We start from the raw sequence: 17,623 nt of genomic DNA, 5'->3' as shown, positions 1-17,623 counted from the left end.
GTTCACCACCCAAAGACTAATTACAACCCATGCCCACACACATGTACTTAATCATCCTTTTTGCCCTCCTCCCTCCCCCCTTCCCCTCTAACCACCAATCCGATCTTTGTTTCTATGTGTTTTTCGTTTTTATCTTCTATTTATGAGTGAGATCATACGGTATTTGACTTTCTCCCTCTAACTTATTTCACTTAGCATAATACCCTCGAGGTCCATCCATGTTGTCACAAATGGCCGGATTTCATCATTTATTATGGCTGAGTAGTATTCCATTGTGCATAAATACCACATCTTCTTTATCCATTCATCCCTTGATGGGCACCTAGGTTGCTTCCAAGTCTTGGCTATTGTGAATTATGCTGCACTGAACATAGGGGTGCATGTATCTTTATGCCTTTGTGTTTTCAAGTTCTTTGGATAAATACCCAGAGTGGTGGAATAGCTGAATCATATGGTATTTCTATTCTTAATTTTTCAAGGAATCTCCATACTGTTTTCCATAGTGGCTGCACCAGTTTGCACTCCCACCAGCAGTGTAGAAGGGTTCCCTTCTCTCCACATGCTCGCTAACACTGATTGTTTCCTGTCTTGTTAATTATAGCCATTCTGACCAGAGTGAGGTCATACCTCATTGCAGTTTTGATTTGCGTTTCCCTGATAGTTAATGATTTTGAACATTTTTTCATGTGCCTGTTGGCCAGCTGTACATCTTCTTTGGAGAGATGTCTGTTCAGATCTTTTGCCCATTTTTTAACTGGGTTGTTAGTGTTTTTCTTATTGAGATGTACAAGCTCCCAAATTTTTGATAATTGTTTTATTCAGTGTTTATTTTTGAACCAGTATTTCTTGATTTGTGTGTTTTGGATATTAACCCCTTATCAGATATATGGTTTGCAAATATCTTCTCATAATTGTTAGGTTGTCTTTTCATCTTGTTGGTGGTTCCCTTTGCTGTGCAGAGGCTTTTTAGTCTGATGTAGTCCCATTTGTTTATTTTTTCTATTGTTTCCCTTGCCCAGTCAGACATGGTCCTTGAAAATACGCTGCCAAGACTGATGTCGAAGTAAAACTGTCTATTTTAAACTTTACCTTTCTGCCTGCCTTAGTGCGATGCTTTAGGATCATTCTTCAAAAAATAAAACAGTTACCATGCATGGGGAAAAAAGGGAGGGGATAGAAGTGGAAAATTGTATTAAATGTGTGTACTTTTTAATCTAATTTCTTTTAAAATAAATGTGAAAGATGGTTTTTTAACACTTTCAACTTTGCTGTCTCTCAGGATGGAGCCACTGCTCTCTTCTTAGCTGCCCAAGGTGGTTACTTGGATGTTATTCGATTATTATTGTCTTCAGGAGCAAAAGTCAACCAGCCAAGGCAGGTAATGTCCCCGTGCACGGAGCAGGGCACAGGGAGGGCCAGCTGTCCTGCAGCGCCACCTACTGGACATAACCAGTCAGCTCCGGGTGTCTTGAAATCCTTCTGCTTCTGTGATGAAAGTTCATTAGGTTTCTCCTGTTCTTTGCTTTGGGTTCACTCGGAAGCCAATGAAGTCAGGCTGACATCACCATTTACTATTTTTAAAACTTGAGTGAGGGGCTGGCAGGTGGCGTAGTGCTTAAGTTTGTGCACTCCACTTCAGTGGCCCAGGGTTTGCCAGTTTGGATCTGGGGCACGGATCTGACACTGCTCATCAAGCCATGCTGTGGCGGCATCCCACATAAAATAGAGGAAGATTGGCACAGCTGTTAGCTCAGCGACAGTCTTCACACACAAAACAAAACTTAAGTGTTTGGTGTCTGAGGTGAAATACATACTCTGCCACCTGCTGTTCAAATAAATTATGGCTGCGCTGACTAATGAGAATAGGCTAGGCAGGGCCATCGGTGAAGAGAGGTGAGTCAGGGAGCCTTGCCCCTGCCCAGCCCCTCTGCTTATCTCTTACCCCACTTCTTGCACCAAGCCAAAGAGGAGCCTGTGTCAGTGGAATCACGAGTAGATTCTGCACCTTCATCTCTCAGTATTAGAACGCTATTGAGACTTCATTTACCGACAGCAGGCTAACATCTGGCATAAGATTAATTGCTGCTTAAAGGAACAGCACTGTAGGGTCATCCAGACTGCATTTGTAAATGGTGAAGAACCGTCCAAATGTAAGGCATTGTAATTAGCTTCTCTTATATAGGAACCATTTCTTCACTAATTAACTTGTTTTTAAGAAAGCGTTACTTTAAAGGTAGTTTTCGAGGGAAAAGTCAAACTGATTTCTTTCTAGTAAATACCCAGGCAGATTCCCACTGTAGTGTGACCTGATATGGGAATGCATTTATGTTCATGTAATAAATAGCTATGGGAACCTTAAGGTTGGTCTGAGCTCTTGGCCACAGGCTTCTTCAGTCTTTAGAAGTCCAAGTGCATACAGAACCTAAGAAAAGAGTCTATGGGCAAAGTGGGTTTGAAGTCAGTAATCCTGAGTTCTAGATCCAGCTCTGCCAATAACTAGCTGTGTGGTGTTGAACAAGTGAATCAGCCTCTCTGGACCTCTCTTCCTTCATCTAAAAATTGGGAGGCTGGGCAGGATGACATTGACGATCTCTTCAAGCTCCCAAATTTTTGATAATTGTTTTATTCAACATTTATTTTTGAAACAGTATCTCTTGAGCACTTAGCATGTGTCAAACACTGCTATGAAGGTGAGATTATATTTTTAGGATTTTAAAGCTATCTTTAGGTTTAGATGGTCCCAGGAATACTCTTGGGAAAGGAAGCTTTCAGAAAAAGTTGCACTTCCATACCTGCCAGAGTTGACGTTTAGGGATTGGAGTTTAATATTTTCTTGTTGGTCCTTCTTATTTTGAAATTGTTGATTGATTCTGAATCAGAGCCTTCATTTTACCAAAATTAATAAAAGAATTGGTAATTTTAAATAGCATAAGTTTGATTTGGAGGCCATTATTGAGGGTATCACTGTGAATTTAGAAATTAGAGGTTATCAAGATTGTCAAGTCTTTCTGAAATAATTTCTGGCACTTTGACAAATCTGTTTGTAAAATAAATTGTATTATTCATATGCCTAAGGTGCTGTTTGTAAAGAACCAAGTTGATATAAGAGATTTTATTTGAAATGTTGCAGGGATTGTATCTGTTTAAACCTAAATTGAGTCATGTGATGTCGTGGAAGCCAAGAAGTCAAGGAGTGAACAACAGTGCCGTGGTAGCCATGACACACACAGGAGTGAGGACAACCTGGGCCAAGTGGATGGCCTCGTCTGGGAGAGGGAGGACCCCGCCCCCGGGGTCAAGGAGCGGGTGATGTGCCCTTCCAAAAACTGTGTCTAACGCGATTGTTTGGAATTGTGAGAGTCCAGCTCTGAAAAGATTGTTATTCAGGAACAGGTGTTTTAGGGAAGAATTGGCTTTGGGGGAAAAAAAGCTCTTTTTATAGAGCACACTAACCTCACTGTATCCTCTACCCATAATGTTTTTACTACCTGCCGTGAGCTTATAAATAAAAGGTTATGTAGCCAGGGCAGACTTGTCCAAGCTCTGCCTTCTCTCGAAGGTAAACTCTGCATATGTAATTCCATTCCAAGAAAACAAGTATTGTCTTAAACAGGGCAAAAATGACATCAGTCCCGGCTGACTTTGTCACAGTTTATGAGGAGGTTAAAAGAAAAGTCTATTTAAAAGTTCCTGTTAAAATGGCCTGCTCATGGTAGAATATTATATAGGTGGGGCACTTGGAAACCAATGTTGTATTCTGAAATCTTATTGTCGTTGTCAGAAAATTCTTGAATTTACAAAATAACGACAAGGATATTTTCCTGCCTTAATTTCTTAACTTTTTAAGATAAATCTGATTTATAATTTTTGCATTGCCATTCTGTGGAGTCCTGACTGTGACACACTGTGACAGGATGTGAATGAAGTTATGTTGAAATTATTCAGTTGACATTTGGCCTAAGCTACAGGTAATCTGGAAGGGGGTCGTGGGAGTGACTTTTCCTTGTGACTCTGTCACTGAGGAACTAATCGAAAACCTTTTTTAGTACTTTTGCGAAAAGGAAGCATAGTCACACAGCAAGCCGTGGGCAGACTTTGGAAAGACTAAGTTCTTGATTTGAAACTTGAAGATATTTCCCTTCTAAGTTGTCCTAGATGAAGAGGTCAGGAGTCACACAGATAAGTGTAATTCATAGTTAGTTTTAAAACTCATTTTCAGTTCTTTCTATGTGTCCTCACAAAGTAGAGTTGATATGAGTCAAACCTTTTTAATCACTAGCTGAGATGGCTATTTAGTCTGTTTTTCTATCAAAATGCTTTGACGTATACTTTTCCCAACTCAGCTCACCTACCTTATTCACACGATGCTTTTATAGAGTGATATGGTCCAACTCCGCTCACCCAGAGCTGAGGTGGCGTGTCATCGCTCATCTCTGTCTAGTCCTCTGAATGTGCTAATCAACATTTCTTTGAAGCCTGACCGAAAGGCCATCTCATAAAGTGCCTTCTCTAACAGAAACCCTGGTTTGGACTTGTTTGCAGAGATGCTGGGACCCAGAGAGTAACAGTGCTCTCGGGTTGCAGGCCTGGAGGGGCAAACCCAGTGGTGGGCAATGGGAAAAAGTGGAGCCAACAGATTGGTAAGGTATCCTGAGGGCTTGGAGATGCAAGCAGGCAGCAATGGGGAGGCCCTGCTGCTTGCGTTCCCTCTGCACATGGTAGGCACTCAGAAAGGGTGTGTTGACTACCAGAGGACACCCTGTGGCTTGGGCAGATGCCAGTGAGGTCTGGAAGGCTGCAGTACCCAGGGATCGATGACTGGGAACTAAAACAGGCTCAGATGTAGGCCCAGGCTCACGGGCGGGACACCAGTCCCGGGAAGACTGTGCGAGCCAGCTAGAGAGCCAAAGCCAGGTTTCTTGGGGTGGGAGTCGGGGGTGCAGCTTATAGGTACAGGGATCTGGAAATCTGAAGGACGGGAAACACAGTCCCAGTTTTGCTTATTAACTTGAGCAAGTTGCTTACTCTCCCCTATCTCATTTTTTTCATCTGTAAAATGAGGGTAGTAATATCTTTGCTGTAGGCGTCTTGTGAGAATGAAATAAAACGATCCCTGCAGCACTCTTGATGCAGTGGCTGATATGCCCAGGTGCTTCGTAAATGTTCGGTTTTGCCTTATCATTTCCATACGGTCCAAGCCTCACTGGAACAGAAAACCCATCAGAAATCAAGCTTGTACTCTTCCTCTCCCTCCACTCCTTTTTTTGGCCAGCTTACTCTGCTTGCTTATGTTGTATGTGGTCCCCAAGTGTACAGGTGTCAACGAAAATAATCCATAACCAATCTATAAATGAAAATTTGGGTGAGTTTATTCTGAGCTTAAATCTTAGGATTATAACCCAGGAGAGTCTTTCCACAAAGCAACAGAGCACTCCAAAGAAGTGGGGGTACACAGGGTGGTTATATACCCTCAAAGAGGGTGTTTCACATATGATTGAAATATCCCTTTTACAATAGTCACGAGGCTGCTCTGTCAGCACAGCGATTGGTGGAAATGGCAGATAGGTCTGCTGTCTCAGTGAACACCGCAGGGTGGCAGGTGTGTTGCCTCGGGCTGGGGGGTCACAGATGAGCGCTGCAATCGGTTCCCAGCCTAAAGAAAGATGCTTAATCTTTAAGGAGATGCCAACGTTGGGAGGGGGAGAGAAGTTGCACCTTTATCTCAAGGGCCTTTTGCTCTTGCCATAGGGAATCTCTAAAGCACATATACAATGCATGCTCAACGGCCTCGGTCAGGCCCTTTTGGAAAGACAAGGTCAGGCCGAATTAGATTTACACCAAATGGCCTCCTCATATATTCCAATATATCCTATTACTTGCCATTTTTATTTGTCACAGGTCAGAGTCTTGGGGTAGCCACGTCATTGTTGCAGCTCACCTGTGCACACCGGGCCCCAGTGGACTGGCTGGTCTTCCCGTCCCTCATCTGATCACCTGTGGATGGGGACAATGGGGTCAGGCTGTGGGCAATGCAGACATCTGGTAACATCTTTTACAGACCCATTTGCTGGATGGGGACATCAAGCAGGGACACAGTGATGAGGAATGGCTCCCGGGCAGGGAAGGGCTGGTAGCAGTGTTGTGTCCATATGGACCCCCCTTTGCTACTGCTGATGTTTCTTATATCTCTTGGGCCCCCAATTTAGACTAGGGTTGGTCCCCAAGAACTTCTGTCTGGCTTGAGCCTGCAGGTGAAGTGGCCTAAGTGTAGGGACTTGAAGGCAGGAGAAGCAGAGCCAGTGCCACTTAATATCCCCATTCCCACGAAGAGAATGGTTCTAATTCTTTTTTCTAAATAATCGTTAGGAGTCTAAACAAGATCAAATGAGATTTAGTCTCTAATACAAGTCATGTCGTATGCTCCATCCCATGCTGTGACCTGTTTATAAAACTGTATTAGATACTTGAAAATATTATCTCAAATGGAATGAGAGAATAACAGAGTTGGAAGGAGCTGAAGAAGTCACCTATTTAACCATCCATCAGGTACTTGAATCTTTTCTTTAACAATCCTGCTGAGTGGTGATCACCCGCAGTTGAACCCCTCCAGGCATGGGGAACTCATTACCACCTCATCAGCTTATTTGTTGTTTAACCAGCCCTCATTATCATTTCTTTCTTACACTGAGCCAAAGTCTCTGTGTAGCTTTCGCCTATCAGTGTTCTTTTCATCACTTGGTATGCAAAGTGACTCCAAATCCTTTTCTGCTTGGTATGCCCACAAATAGTAAATCACAGCTCTCATAACCCTGTGAATCTTACCTTCTTCAGCTAAAATGTTCTATTTCCTTTTTTTAAAAAAAGTGCTGTAGGGCTGGCTCCGTGGCTGAGTGGTTAAGTTTGCGCACTCCGCTTCAGCCGCCCAGGGTTTTGCTGGTTCAGATCCTGGGTGCGGACCTAGCACCACTCATCAGGCCATGCTGAGGCGGCGTCCCACATGGCAGAGCCAGAAGGACCCGCAACTAGAATATACAACTATGTACTGGGGGCTTTGGGAGAAGAAGAAGAAAAAGAAGAAAGAAAGAAAGAAAGATTGGCAACAGATGTTAGGGCAGGGCCAGTCTTTGAAAAAAAAAAAAGTGCTGTAGAGGTGTAACTCCCACTTCATGGTGATCTGTTCCATTTAATATACTTTAAAACTATATATTTTTGCCAAGACGTATTCAAAAACATATAAATATTTTAAAATGTTTTTCCTACTCCACTTCTCTCCAGAACTTTACAAAAAGGAGCTGAATTGACTTAATTTTCATCATTTTTATTGTGAAGTCATCTTCACAATGATGATTCTGACCATTGTAACAGAAGGAAAAAGTAAGAGAAAACAGAAATTGAGATGTACAGGAGGAGAGGAAAACCTCTCCTATTCACAAACCAGAGAGTCAACTGATAAATAATTTGATTTGACAATAATACTCTAATTCGCATTCAACTCCCTGGTTTCTTTTTATTTATTTCTTTATGTATTTATTTATTCATTTATTTATTTTCAGATATACATCATAATATATTTCAAATTCTCTGTAGATTACATCATGTTTACCACCCAAAAACTGATTATAGTCCATCTCCTCATACGTGAGCCTAATCACCCCCTTTGCCCTCCCCCCCACCCCTCTTCCCCTGTGGTAACCACCAATCCAATCTGCAATGCTATGTGTTTGTTTGTTGTTGCTTTTATCTTCTACTTATGAGTGAGATCATATGGTATTTGACTTTCTCCCTCTGACTTGTTTCTCTCAGCATAATACCCTCAAGGTCCATCCATGTTGTCACAAATGGCTGGATTTCATCCTTTCTTATGGCTGAATAGTACTCCATTGTATATATATGTACACCACATTTTCTTTATCCATTCATCCCTTGATGGGCACCTGGGTTGCTTCCAAGTCTTGGTTATTGTAAATAATGCTACAGTGAACATAGGGCTGCATGTATCTTTATGCCTTTGTGTTTTCAAGTTCTTTGGATAAATACCCAGCAGTGGAATAGCTGGATCATATGGGAGATCTATTCTTAAATTTCTGAGGATACTCCATACTGCTTTCTATAGTGACTGCACCAGTTTGCACTCCCACCAGCAGTGAACAAGGGTTCCCTTCTCTCCACATCCTCTCTAACATTTGTTGTTTCCTGTCTTGTTAATTATAGCCATTCTCACTGGAGGGAGGTGATACCTCATTGTAGTTTTGATTTGCATTTCCCTGATAGCTAATGATGTTGAACGTCTTTTCATATGCCTGTTGGCCATCTGTATATCTTCTTTGGAGAAGTCTCTGTTCAGATCTTTTGCCCATTTTCTAATTGGATTGTTGGTTTTTTTGTTGTTGAGCTGAACTCCCTGGTTTCAAAAATCAGATTTGGAGAAGTAATCACCAGTAATGAAATATACAGGTGTCCTGCAAATCTCATTTTACCAATTGTTCCTGCCTGCTCAGTCAGCTGTCTCACAGCATCACGGGGAGATTCAAATTAAATAGAGTATATGGAAGTGCTTTGTAAACAAAAATATAAATTAAGGTACTTACTGTGTTTCATGAAAAATAATATTTGGATTCAATTACCATTTTCTAAGCATCTGTTAGCCAGTCCTTGTGCTCAGCACCTTTCTTTTGGTGGTTTTTTTATTGAGGTAACATTGGTTTATAACATTATACAAGTTTCAGGTGTACAGCAGCACCTTTCTATATGATTTCTGGTTCATGAACATCTCTGTGAGGCTACTGTTTTTGCAGCAGGGGGCACCGAGGCTCAGAGTGATTTGCATAAGGTCTACAGCCAGGAAATGGTGACTTCTTTTTCCACCTACCTTGACTATTGTAATTAATGTGATAAAATTTAAATGTTAGCATTACTGTTATGATATTAATACTCATTCCCAATATAACACCTCTCAGCACTTTTCCACAGATTAGTGTCAATTAATAGAATTTCACTAAAACAACCAAGCCCTTGGAAAGCACATGGAATAGGCTGCTGGCTGCCTTTCCTTGCCTGCCCTCTGGTGGCGATATCGACAAAGAACAAATGAACCCAGAGTGGGCAAGGAGGAAGTGCATCACACAGGAGGCCCCAAAAACCCTTTTTGGGGCCCAGACTCCCTCTCCTGCCTCCCTGGGTCCACCCACACCCTGCTGCCAGCTGGATTTCCCACCCTACCTGAACCAGCCCCGGCTGGTCAAGCCACTGTGACTGTAAATATTCTTCGTTCTGCGTGGAATGCCCTTCCCTCCCCCACCTCACCTGGCAGAATCCTAGTCCTTCAAGACTCAGCTCAGATACCACGCCATCTGTGAAGCTGACCTCGTAACCCCCATGCTGTAAGAGGGCCCCTCTCCTGGTTCATCTTGGGCATTTTTGTCCTTACTTTACCGTAGCACTGCAATCATACTGAAGTTTCCACGTCTCCTCTCCACTAGACTGAGTTTCTTTGAGAACAGAGACCATGTCTTATTTTTAGTACCCTGCTTAAGACTTAGGAGATGCTTAGTAGTTGTTGGGTGATTGAATGAATGAATGATTGGTTAAATGCTGAACTGGGAGAATCAAATTCAATAATGAATGTAGAAGTGCTTTGTAAACTAAAATTACAAATTAAGGTATTATTTGTATTACTAATGATAGATAACATTCAGATTCAAGAATATTTCTGAGAGGCCCTTGTGAAAGTATGAAGGAGTTCAAGGTGTCTTCAGCCTTCTTCCATCCTTCGTTTCAGCTCCTCTTCTCCATCTCTCTCCCAACACACAGAGGTGCCAACATCCCTCTACCACCCCTAGCGCCCCCAGATCCTTCTAGGCTCCCGAATTGCCACCATCTATCCCACTCAAACGCCTTTGTCCTGTGTCCCTTTGCCAGGACAGTGATAGGCAATAATCCTGTGCCTGCAGTGGCTAGTAGACAGGAGTTGAAATTACATACACTAGAAAATGAAACTTAATATTCTGTAGCTGAATCAGCTTGCCCTTCAGTCCTCATTCCCACTGATGAGTCATTCAGTCTTATCAAACAGTCTCTTTGGGCCATATTGCCTTAATTACCTCAGAGGTTAAATTCAGTCAGTTCTGAATCCTCCTCCTTCCTCTTGCCCTTCTCTCCAGAGCGACCTAAATTCTCAAAGGTCAGACTTTCACCCTGGCATTTGGGTGGGGGTGGGGATGCTCAGATCTGCTCCTTGTGCTGGCTTGTCCAGCCTCTCTGGTCCCTGAGCATCATACACTGGTACCATGAAGATGCAGCTGATCCCACCATGTGCTGGCCCGGCCATCATCTATGTTCGTGATGTTCTGTGGCCTTATCTTCCCAACCTCAGCCTTACTCCAGGCCACTGTTTACCCAGCATTTCCCATCTCCCACAAGCAGGCAGGGACTCCTGGGTGCTCAGATGGCTAGTGGATGTGGACTAGGAGTACTAGGGGCATGTCTCAGGTCCACTGGCCCAGACACCTCCCACAGGCGTTTCTTTTCTCTCAGGCACCAGCCAGGAGCAGAGCTGCTCTAAGGGGCTTGCAGTTTTCCTAGGTTCCATTCCAAGAACAGGAGAAAGTCCTTCCCCATCTGAAATTCACCATCATTTACCTGGGTGTTTCTACCACCCCTGGCTTACCTGACCCAGATTCAACCCAGAGGGGGAGGAATACATGGACACTTACTGGCCGCCTCCCTCTCCAGCACTTCCTTCCAGCACTGGAAGGGTTTTCTATTTCCCCTTTTGCCTGGAACCACCCTACTGTCAAGTCCTTCTCTGTCCCTCAGATGTTTCACCTTTTCTTCTCTGCAGCAACACACCTCAGCTTCATGGCCAGTGTTCAGGGAAAAAGGGTCATTAGACGAATCATACACCAGAAATATTACCAAAAATGTCATCCTGCCATAACCAGCTAGTGTGCAGCTCTGCTCAGAAGACACAGTATCATATTTGGCATAAAATTAAAGTCCCTAAAAGTGACGTGTCTATGGTAAATTCTGAACACCAGAGTAGGAGAATAGGAGAAATGTAGTTAGTTCTCAGACCCCACCTCAAGGGCACTGCCCAGGCTTCTGTGGGAATGAGGGCCCCCACCAAGCAGGGTGTGTGGTGTGAACCCACCAGTAAAGCAGACTGCCAGAGTCGAGGGGGAAATAAAGACAGGTTCTGCCCTGGGGTGCAACTCAAGTGCTTCCCACCCGTGCTACATGAAGTCCTGCACCACAGTCTGGTAAAAGACTGTGCCATAAAATGGCTGTTTTATAAGCCAAAAAAATTGAATATTGGCAATTACCAACGTAGTCCGAGCAAATTGTCAAATGCCGGTCTACGTAAACAGGTCAAAGTCAGCCTCCTCATCTGCCGTCGGGGAGTTCTCTCCTGGCATGAACTTGCTGCTAGTGGATGTCTGACCATCCCTAACGGCGGGGTCCACGCGTGTCTCTCCCGCAGGACGGCACGGCGCCACTGTGGATCGCCTCTCAGATGGGCCACAGCGAGGTGGTGAGGGTGATGCTGCTGCGCGGAGCCGACCGCGACGCCGCCCGGAACGTGAGTCTGAGCGAAAGCTGCGCGATGCAGGGGCTCGGGTGGAAAATGCATGCACGGAAGCTCCGAAATTTAGCCCAGCTTAGATGTGCAAAGAAAACACGACTCTCTTTTGTCTGTAACTCACCTGGGTTTTCTCCACCTGCTCTTTGGCAGGAAAACAAAGTGTCTGAATCAGTTGAAGCCTAGCAAGTACTGCTTAGTCTCTCTAAGGAAAAAATGTTTAATTCCTCGGGGATCTTCTTCCCCCTGAGCTGACTTCTAGACGAACCCGGGAGGATGCGAGAGGCAGGAGACCCGGCCTCAGGCTGACGGTGAGGGTGTGTCCCTAGCGGCGGCGGGTCTTCCTGGCACTGCGCCTCCTTCTGGCTTCTGGGCCGCAGTGCATCTGGCACGCGGGTACCGGAGCTGCAGACCCCTGCACCACGTCCCCCCGGGCCTCCACTTAGCCTCTGCTGGTGTTGCCTCACTCTCCTCGGTGCGTCCACAGCAGGCCCTTTGACCCATGGGAACTAAGGGTAGCCTGGGGAGACCCTGCTGCCTGACTGCACTATGCTATTCGCTCTTGTTTGTTTGTTTGTTTTACAGTGCCTGGCCTCTTTGCGTTAGTATTACTCCTGCTTGTGTGACCCACCTCCCCTCTCCAAGTCTGAGGGCAGAAAGGGGAAATCAGAAGTCACGTCCCTGGCCACTTCACTTCACTGGCCTCTCTCCCACTCTCTTTCTTCTTCCCACAATCTCTGATGGCAGAAAAGAAAAATCCTCTATTCTCATCTTCTTTCTTCCTGAGTCCTGCTAAACCTTTAGAGCAGGCTGGGGTATTTCCTTTACTACCTTCACTACAGGAGAACTCTGTGAGCCAAATCCTCCAAATACGGCCATTTATATGTTGAAAAAGGAATTTGGAAAATCTCTTCTCAGGCCAAAAAATGATGACAGAATCTGAATATTAATTTTTGAGCTTGGCTTTGCATTCCTTTTTAACAGGTTTCAATCCATCCTCTTCCTACCCTCCCCCCCACCACAACCACAGGGACATACATCCCTGGGGCAGACTAGAGCAAGGTGTATCCAAGAGAAGGCTAAAAGAAAAGCACGTTTAAAATTTTAAAACAGTAAATATGGCTCAACAATAATTTAAATTATTAAAAACAATTCAACAGTTAATTTCTAAGTCGTGAACTGCAGAGAATGCCTCTTTGGTCCATCTATGTCCTAAAAATATGTTCTTGAACTTCCCCTTGTCCCTGACCTGGTGTTCTGCAGGACTGGAGGAATATGAATTCCTGAATGTTAGGGTTCTGAGATAATAGAATGTTGCATATTTTGTCTGCCGTTCTTTCTTGCAGAATTAATTGCTTAATATGCTCTAAAATGCTTCTAGGTTAAAAGACATTGCAGGTCTGTGCTTTAATTTATATGTTTTGCGTATTTCTGACAAACATATTCCCAGTTCTTGGCCAGCATTTAGTTCTTAGCCGACACACACATCTGTTAATATCAACTTGTCTTTTCCTCTCTCTGTGAAGGATGGCACAACAGCGTTACTGAAAGCAGCCAACAAAGGGTATAATGACGTTATAAAGGAATTGCTGAAATTCTCACCCACCCTTGGTATTTTGAAGGTAAGACCTAAGGAGAAATTTTTCCAATCTGTAAATGAGAGAATTTAGTAGATGACACGTCCGTACTTGGGAACTGTGGTAGAACCTGGGTATAATTTACCTGGGTTGGTTGTATTCTTAAAAGAACATATGTACAACTTCTTGATGTTAGAGATCCACGGGCACTGGCAGAAATGAGAAGGGGGAACAAAACAGAGTGAAACAGTCTGTCAGTACCTAGTTTTCCAGAAAAGAAAATTAGACAGTAGTCATGAAATCGATAAATCAGAAAGTCAGCCATATTGATATATTGTTGGAGGATTTGTGAAATCCTCCACAAATCATGAAACACGTTGTTTGTGTCCTACAAAGCATGAGGGACATGTGATGAGTTCCTTCTGTTCATTGTCTGAGCCAAAGACCACATTGTTACCGTAGGTGAAATAAAACAGGCCTCAAACATCTGGACACCTCAGAGAATGTGCCATCCTGGAGAGCTGGGGCCTCCAGAAACAGAGCCCCAAAACTCTTTTTTTAAGTTTTAATCATTTTTGATTAAAATATTTCTAAACTAGAATATATAACAGGGACTGGCAATCTTTTTCAATAGAGAGCCAGGTAGTAAATATTTTAGGCTTTGTGGGCCATGCAATCTCTTTAGCAAATGCTCAGCTCTGCTGTCGTGGTGAGAAAGCAGCCACAGGAAATTCAAAGCAGTACAAAAAAGTGTGGCTGCATTCCAATCAAACTTTGTTTATGAATATTGTATTTCTGGAATTTCATATTTTCATGTCGCAAAATATTTTCCTTCTTTTAATTTCTTTAAATCTTGGCTTGCCAGGATATAGAAAAACAGGCGGCAGGTTAGATTGGCCCACAGGCTGTAGTTTGCTGACCCCTGCTGCACACTCCTATTTTCTTCCTTTTTTTTTTTAAAGATTGGTACCTGCGCCAACATCTGTTGCCAGTCTTCCTTTTTTCTTCTTCTTCTTCTATCCAAAGCCCCCCAGTACACAGCTGTATATTCTAGTTGTAGCTCCTTCTAGTTGTAGCATGTGGGACGCCGCCTCAGCATGGCCTGATGAGCGATGCCATGTCCGCACCCAGGATCCGAACCAGCGAAACCCTGGGCCGCCAAAGTGGAGCGCACAAACTTAACCACTCGGCCACGGGGCCGGCCCCTCCTGTTTTCTTAAACAGAGGACACCAAACCTGTTCTAAACTTGGAACAGGGGCTTAGCACTTTTTGGGATGTGCCCTCAGGGTTTATTGATGTGTATAAAGTCTAGTTGTCCTTGAATGACCCCAGAGGCTTTTGGATGCTTTGTATCTGATCTTTATATTTTTAGCCTCCATTCTTGCCGTCAGCTGGTACAGAGCTACTGTTATCAGTGTACTGGCCCCTCTGCCCTGTCCAGTGAGCTGCTTCTAATCTCCCATGAGCTTGGGGGCCAGAAAGCTGCACTTGTTAAAACCATTTGTGGGACCAGCCCTGTGGCCTAGTGGTTAAGTTCCGCACGCTCTGCTTGGGCAGCCTGGGTTCAGTTCCTGGGCACAGACCTATACCATTTGTTGGCAGCCATGCTGTGGCGGCAAACCATGTACAAAATAGAGGAAGACTGGCACAAATGTTAGCTCAGGGCACATCTTCCTCAGGAAACAAAAAATTGTAAAGTAAGAATAAATAGGCTATGAAAGTGAACTTTCAATGAATAAAAGAAATGACCTTCAGAAGTGGACTTTCCAATATCTAGTCTCATTTCAAACAGCTCTTTTTTGGTTTGGTTTTCGATTTTTAACCATGTTGTAAATAGGGGAAGTTAATAGGTTGGTTAGGATTTAGGTAAGTGAAATGTGAATTGCCATCTACGTTATAAAAACAAACATGGGAAAATGCTGCTTTGCTGGAATTTTTCTCAGGGTATGATATTTTACTCTTTTACAAAATAAGAAAGTGTTTTTTAAGTAAATGTTTATTATAAGTAGTTAATTTGAAAATAAGCTTGCATTTAGGCACTCTTCACAGACATGTACCTGCTGGAACAGATGTCATGGGACTGTCATATGACTGCCCCTCATTCTTATATTACGTTCGACATATTCTCTTCCTCTCCCCTCCCAGAATCCAGCTACATGCTGCACACACCTGCTTCCTTATTTCAGTAAATATTTACAGTATATTTCGTAAAATGTTGGAACCCTATGCCCTAGGCCCTTTGGGCTCAGAAGTGCTCCGGCTCACGGCTCAGGGGTTCCCCCCCACACTTTCCCTCTTACGCCCTGTAACTCCACAGTCACTCCCTGCCTGCCTGAGTGAGCAGAGTGTGTGTAGCAGGGCTGGCAAGTTGGCCCGTTGGATAGCCAGGCATTCCTCCAACCTTGCTGCATGTGGCTTGCCAAAAGCACAAAGACTGTAATTGTTGTCCTTGAAGAAAAAAAAGCTTCACCCAGCCTTGTTTCTTCTGCAGCAAGTTCTAATGTCTATAACACTGAGTGAGCGAGTGATCACCAAGTCATGTGTGCCCTGGGCTGGATGCCTTGTATCACTTGCCAAACAATGTTGGTACTATTTATACTGACCGTCTCCTGAGTACCTGAGGATGCTGTGTAGATGCTGACGTGGCTTTGAAAAGGGAATATCAGGAGGAGTAAGGCTCCAGCATTACAGTCTCATCACTCAGCCTCATTCACGATGAAGGCCAAGCTGAGAGCTGATGGCTGTGAGCTCGCGCCTGACGTATGCTGTCGTTTTCTCTTAGAATGGAACATCTGCGCTCCATGCGGCAGTGCTCAGCGGGAATATTAAAACAGTCAGGCTGCTCCTGGAAGCAGGGGCGGACCCAGCCCTGAGAAACAAGGTACCGGCCTTACCTTACCCATATTTTAACTCCATTGGGCGCCTATGCAAAGAGATAAGGCAGCTTCTTTCTGAGCCAAGTTGACGTCTCTGGCTCTGGTAACTGTCTTCATACTTTGGCATTGTAAGGACGTGCAAGGTTGTCCTTAGTAGATTATGAGTGAGCAAAACCAACTTGGACCCAGAGAATTACGCTAAAAACCCTGTATCATCAGTGGTTTTCAGCTCACAATGGTGCAACCTCCAAGGTGAGGGTCCGGGGGCAGTAGTTGTAAGGGGGAAGGGTTCTGAGTGTTCTGTCATCAAAGAAGTGTCCTAAAAATGTCAGAGTTCTGCTAGTGATCACCATCCTCCCTGAGTTGGATGTTCATCTGTGGAGAATTGCTTGAGCTCTGTTTGGTGACTGTGTGGAGAACATGTTGCTCTTACATTGTTAACAGGACTTCACACCACCGTTACAAAGCCAACTCAGACTTTTTATAGCTCAAAATCCTTTGTTTACTTGGGCCAAACTTAGAGGTGGGAGGATGCACAGTCACCATAGGAAAAAATGATCGTCGTCGTATTTCTTCCTATTCAACATCTGCATAAGCAGTCGGACGTAGAGACTGGGCCGGGGGAATAGCCTAGGAGGGGTCTTCAGAAACCCACTGAACTACTCAATTTGAAGGAAGAGTTAGGAATGGTGCTTATTGATAGGGGAAGGTGTGAAAAGTAATTTTTATTTTATAATTATATACTATTTGAATTTTTATAAGTACCTATTACCATGTTAAATTTTTAAACAATAAAAACAAAAATATGTAGTATTTTATGACATTTTGAAAGGAAACCATTAGGAAGTGCAATTTAACAACATGCCGAGAGTCTCTTTTTTTCATTCCACTTCGCATGTGGGATTATTAGTTCCGCGTTCCTGCCATTGACCTGCTTGGAGACAGCAGTTCCGCTGTCTCTCCCTGAGAGGTTTGGATTTGTTTTCTGTTAGCTGGCCTGGCTGTGTGATAAGCCAGCTGAGATCACCATTGTGCTGTTATCTTCAGACCTTGGACACAGACTTTCTAAAGAGATCAATCTTGTTGCTAAGCCATCCAGTGCTGAATTAAGGCAAGGGGGAAAACGTTAGTACCTTTGTACAGAAACTGACAAATGCAATTCCTTGTGCGTCTCCTGGAATCTCAGCAATAAAGGTTATGGGGAATTTCCTGTGACCACAGTGCTGGACTTTGGACCCTCCCTGAAGCTACTTGAGTATATGTGTGGGCTGTTCATGTGGGAGTTTCAGACTGCAGAAGCCCTTAGGGACCTGGGAGTAGCTGCAAGGAACCCACCACCCACTCACCAGCCACCCCATAAAGCCAGCCTCTTTAAAGGCAGCTCCAGAAGCAAGGGTGTGGGGATTCCAGAAGCCACCCAAGAGTTTGGAGGGGGTATTCTTGGCCTTCATTCATTCATTCAGCAAACATTGTGTGCGTGCCTACTAGATACCACACACTGTGCTTTGTGCTGGGGATACATGGTGAATGAGATTCACATAGTCTCTGCCTTCATGGAGCTCAGCATTTACTGGGGAATAAAGACAATGAA

At 44.0% G+C, this 17,623-nt stretch overlaps 1 protein-coding gene and 1 long non-coding RNA gene across 14 annotated transcripts in view; one reads left to right on the top strand and one right to left on the bottom strand.

The window, feature by feature from the left end:
- The window catches only part of ANKRD29 (ankyrin repeat domain 29), a 62,403-nt gene that overhangs the window by 34,247 nt on the left and 10,533 nt on the right, over positions 1–17,623 (top strand). For 10 of the 13 annotated variants that reach the window (XR_006530043.2, XR_011504535.1, XM_044773528.2 and 7 more), the window contains 4 exons: positions 1,280–1,378; positions 11,480–11,578; positions 13,105–13,200; positions 15,939–16,037. Coding sequence is in view for 10 of the 13 variants with exons in the window: in XM_044773528.2 (XP_044629463.1) it covers positions 1,280–1,378; positions 11,480–11,578; positions 13,105–13,200; positions 15,939–16,037 (393 nt within the window). In the remaining 3 variants the exon portion in view is untranslated. The remainder of the gene's footprint in view (positions 1–1,279; positions 1,379–11,479; positions 11,579–13,104; positions 13,201–15,938; positions 16,038–17,623) is intronic. The other 3 variants (XR_006530045.2, XM_070513408.1, XM_044773529.2) reach the window with 1 other exon arrangement.
- LOC139045676 (uncharacterized) lies at positions 5,517–14,264 on the bottom strand. Its single transcript, XR_011504536.1, has 4 exons — positions 14,126–14,264; positions 13,301–13,364; positions 5,939–5,994; positions 5,517–5,653 (listed from the first exon to the last, which is right to left on the bottom strand). It is a non-coding gene; the product is annotated as an uncharacterized lncRNA (long non-coding RNA).

This window comes from Equus asinus, chromosome 7 (assembly GCF_041296235.1).
Source record: "Equus asinus isolate D_3611 breed Donkey chromosome 7, EquAss-T2T_v2, whole genome shotgun sequence".
In the NCBI taxonomy this organism is placed as follows: domain Eukaryota; kingdom Metazoa; phylum Chordata; class Mammalia; order Perissodactyla; family Equidae; genus Equus; species Equus asinus.
The sequence above is the reverse complement of the archived record's forward strand: the minus strand, read 5'-3'. Positions and strand labels throughout refer to the sequence as shown.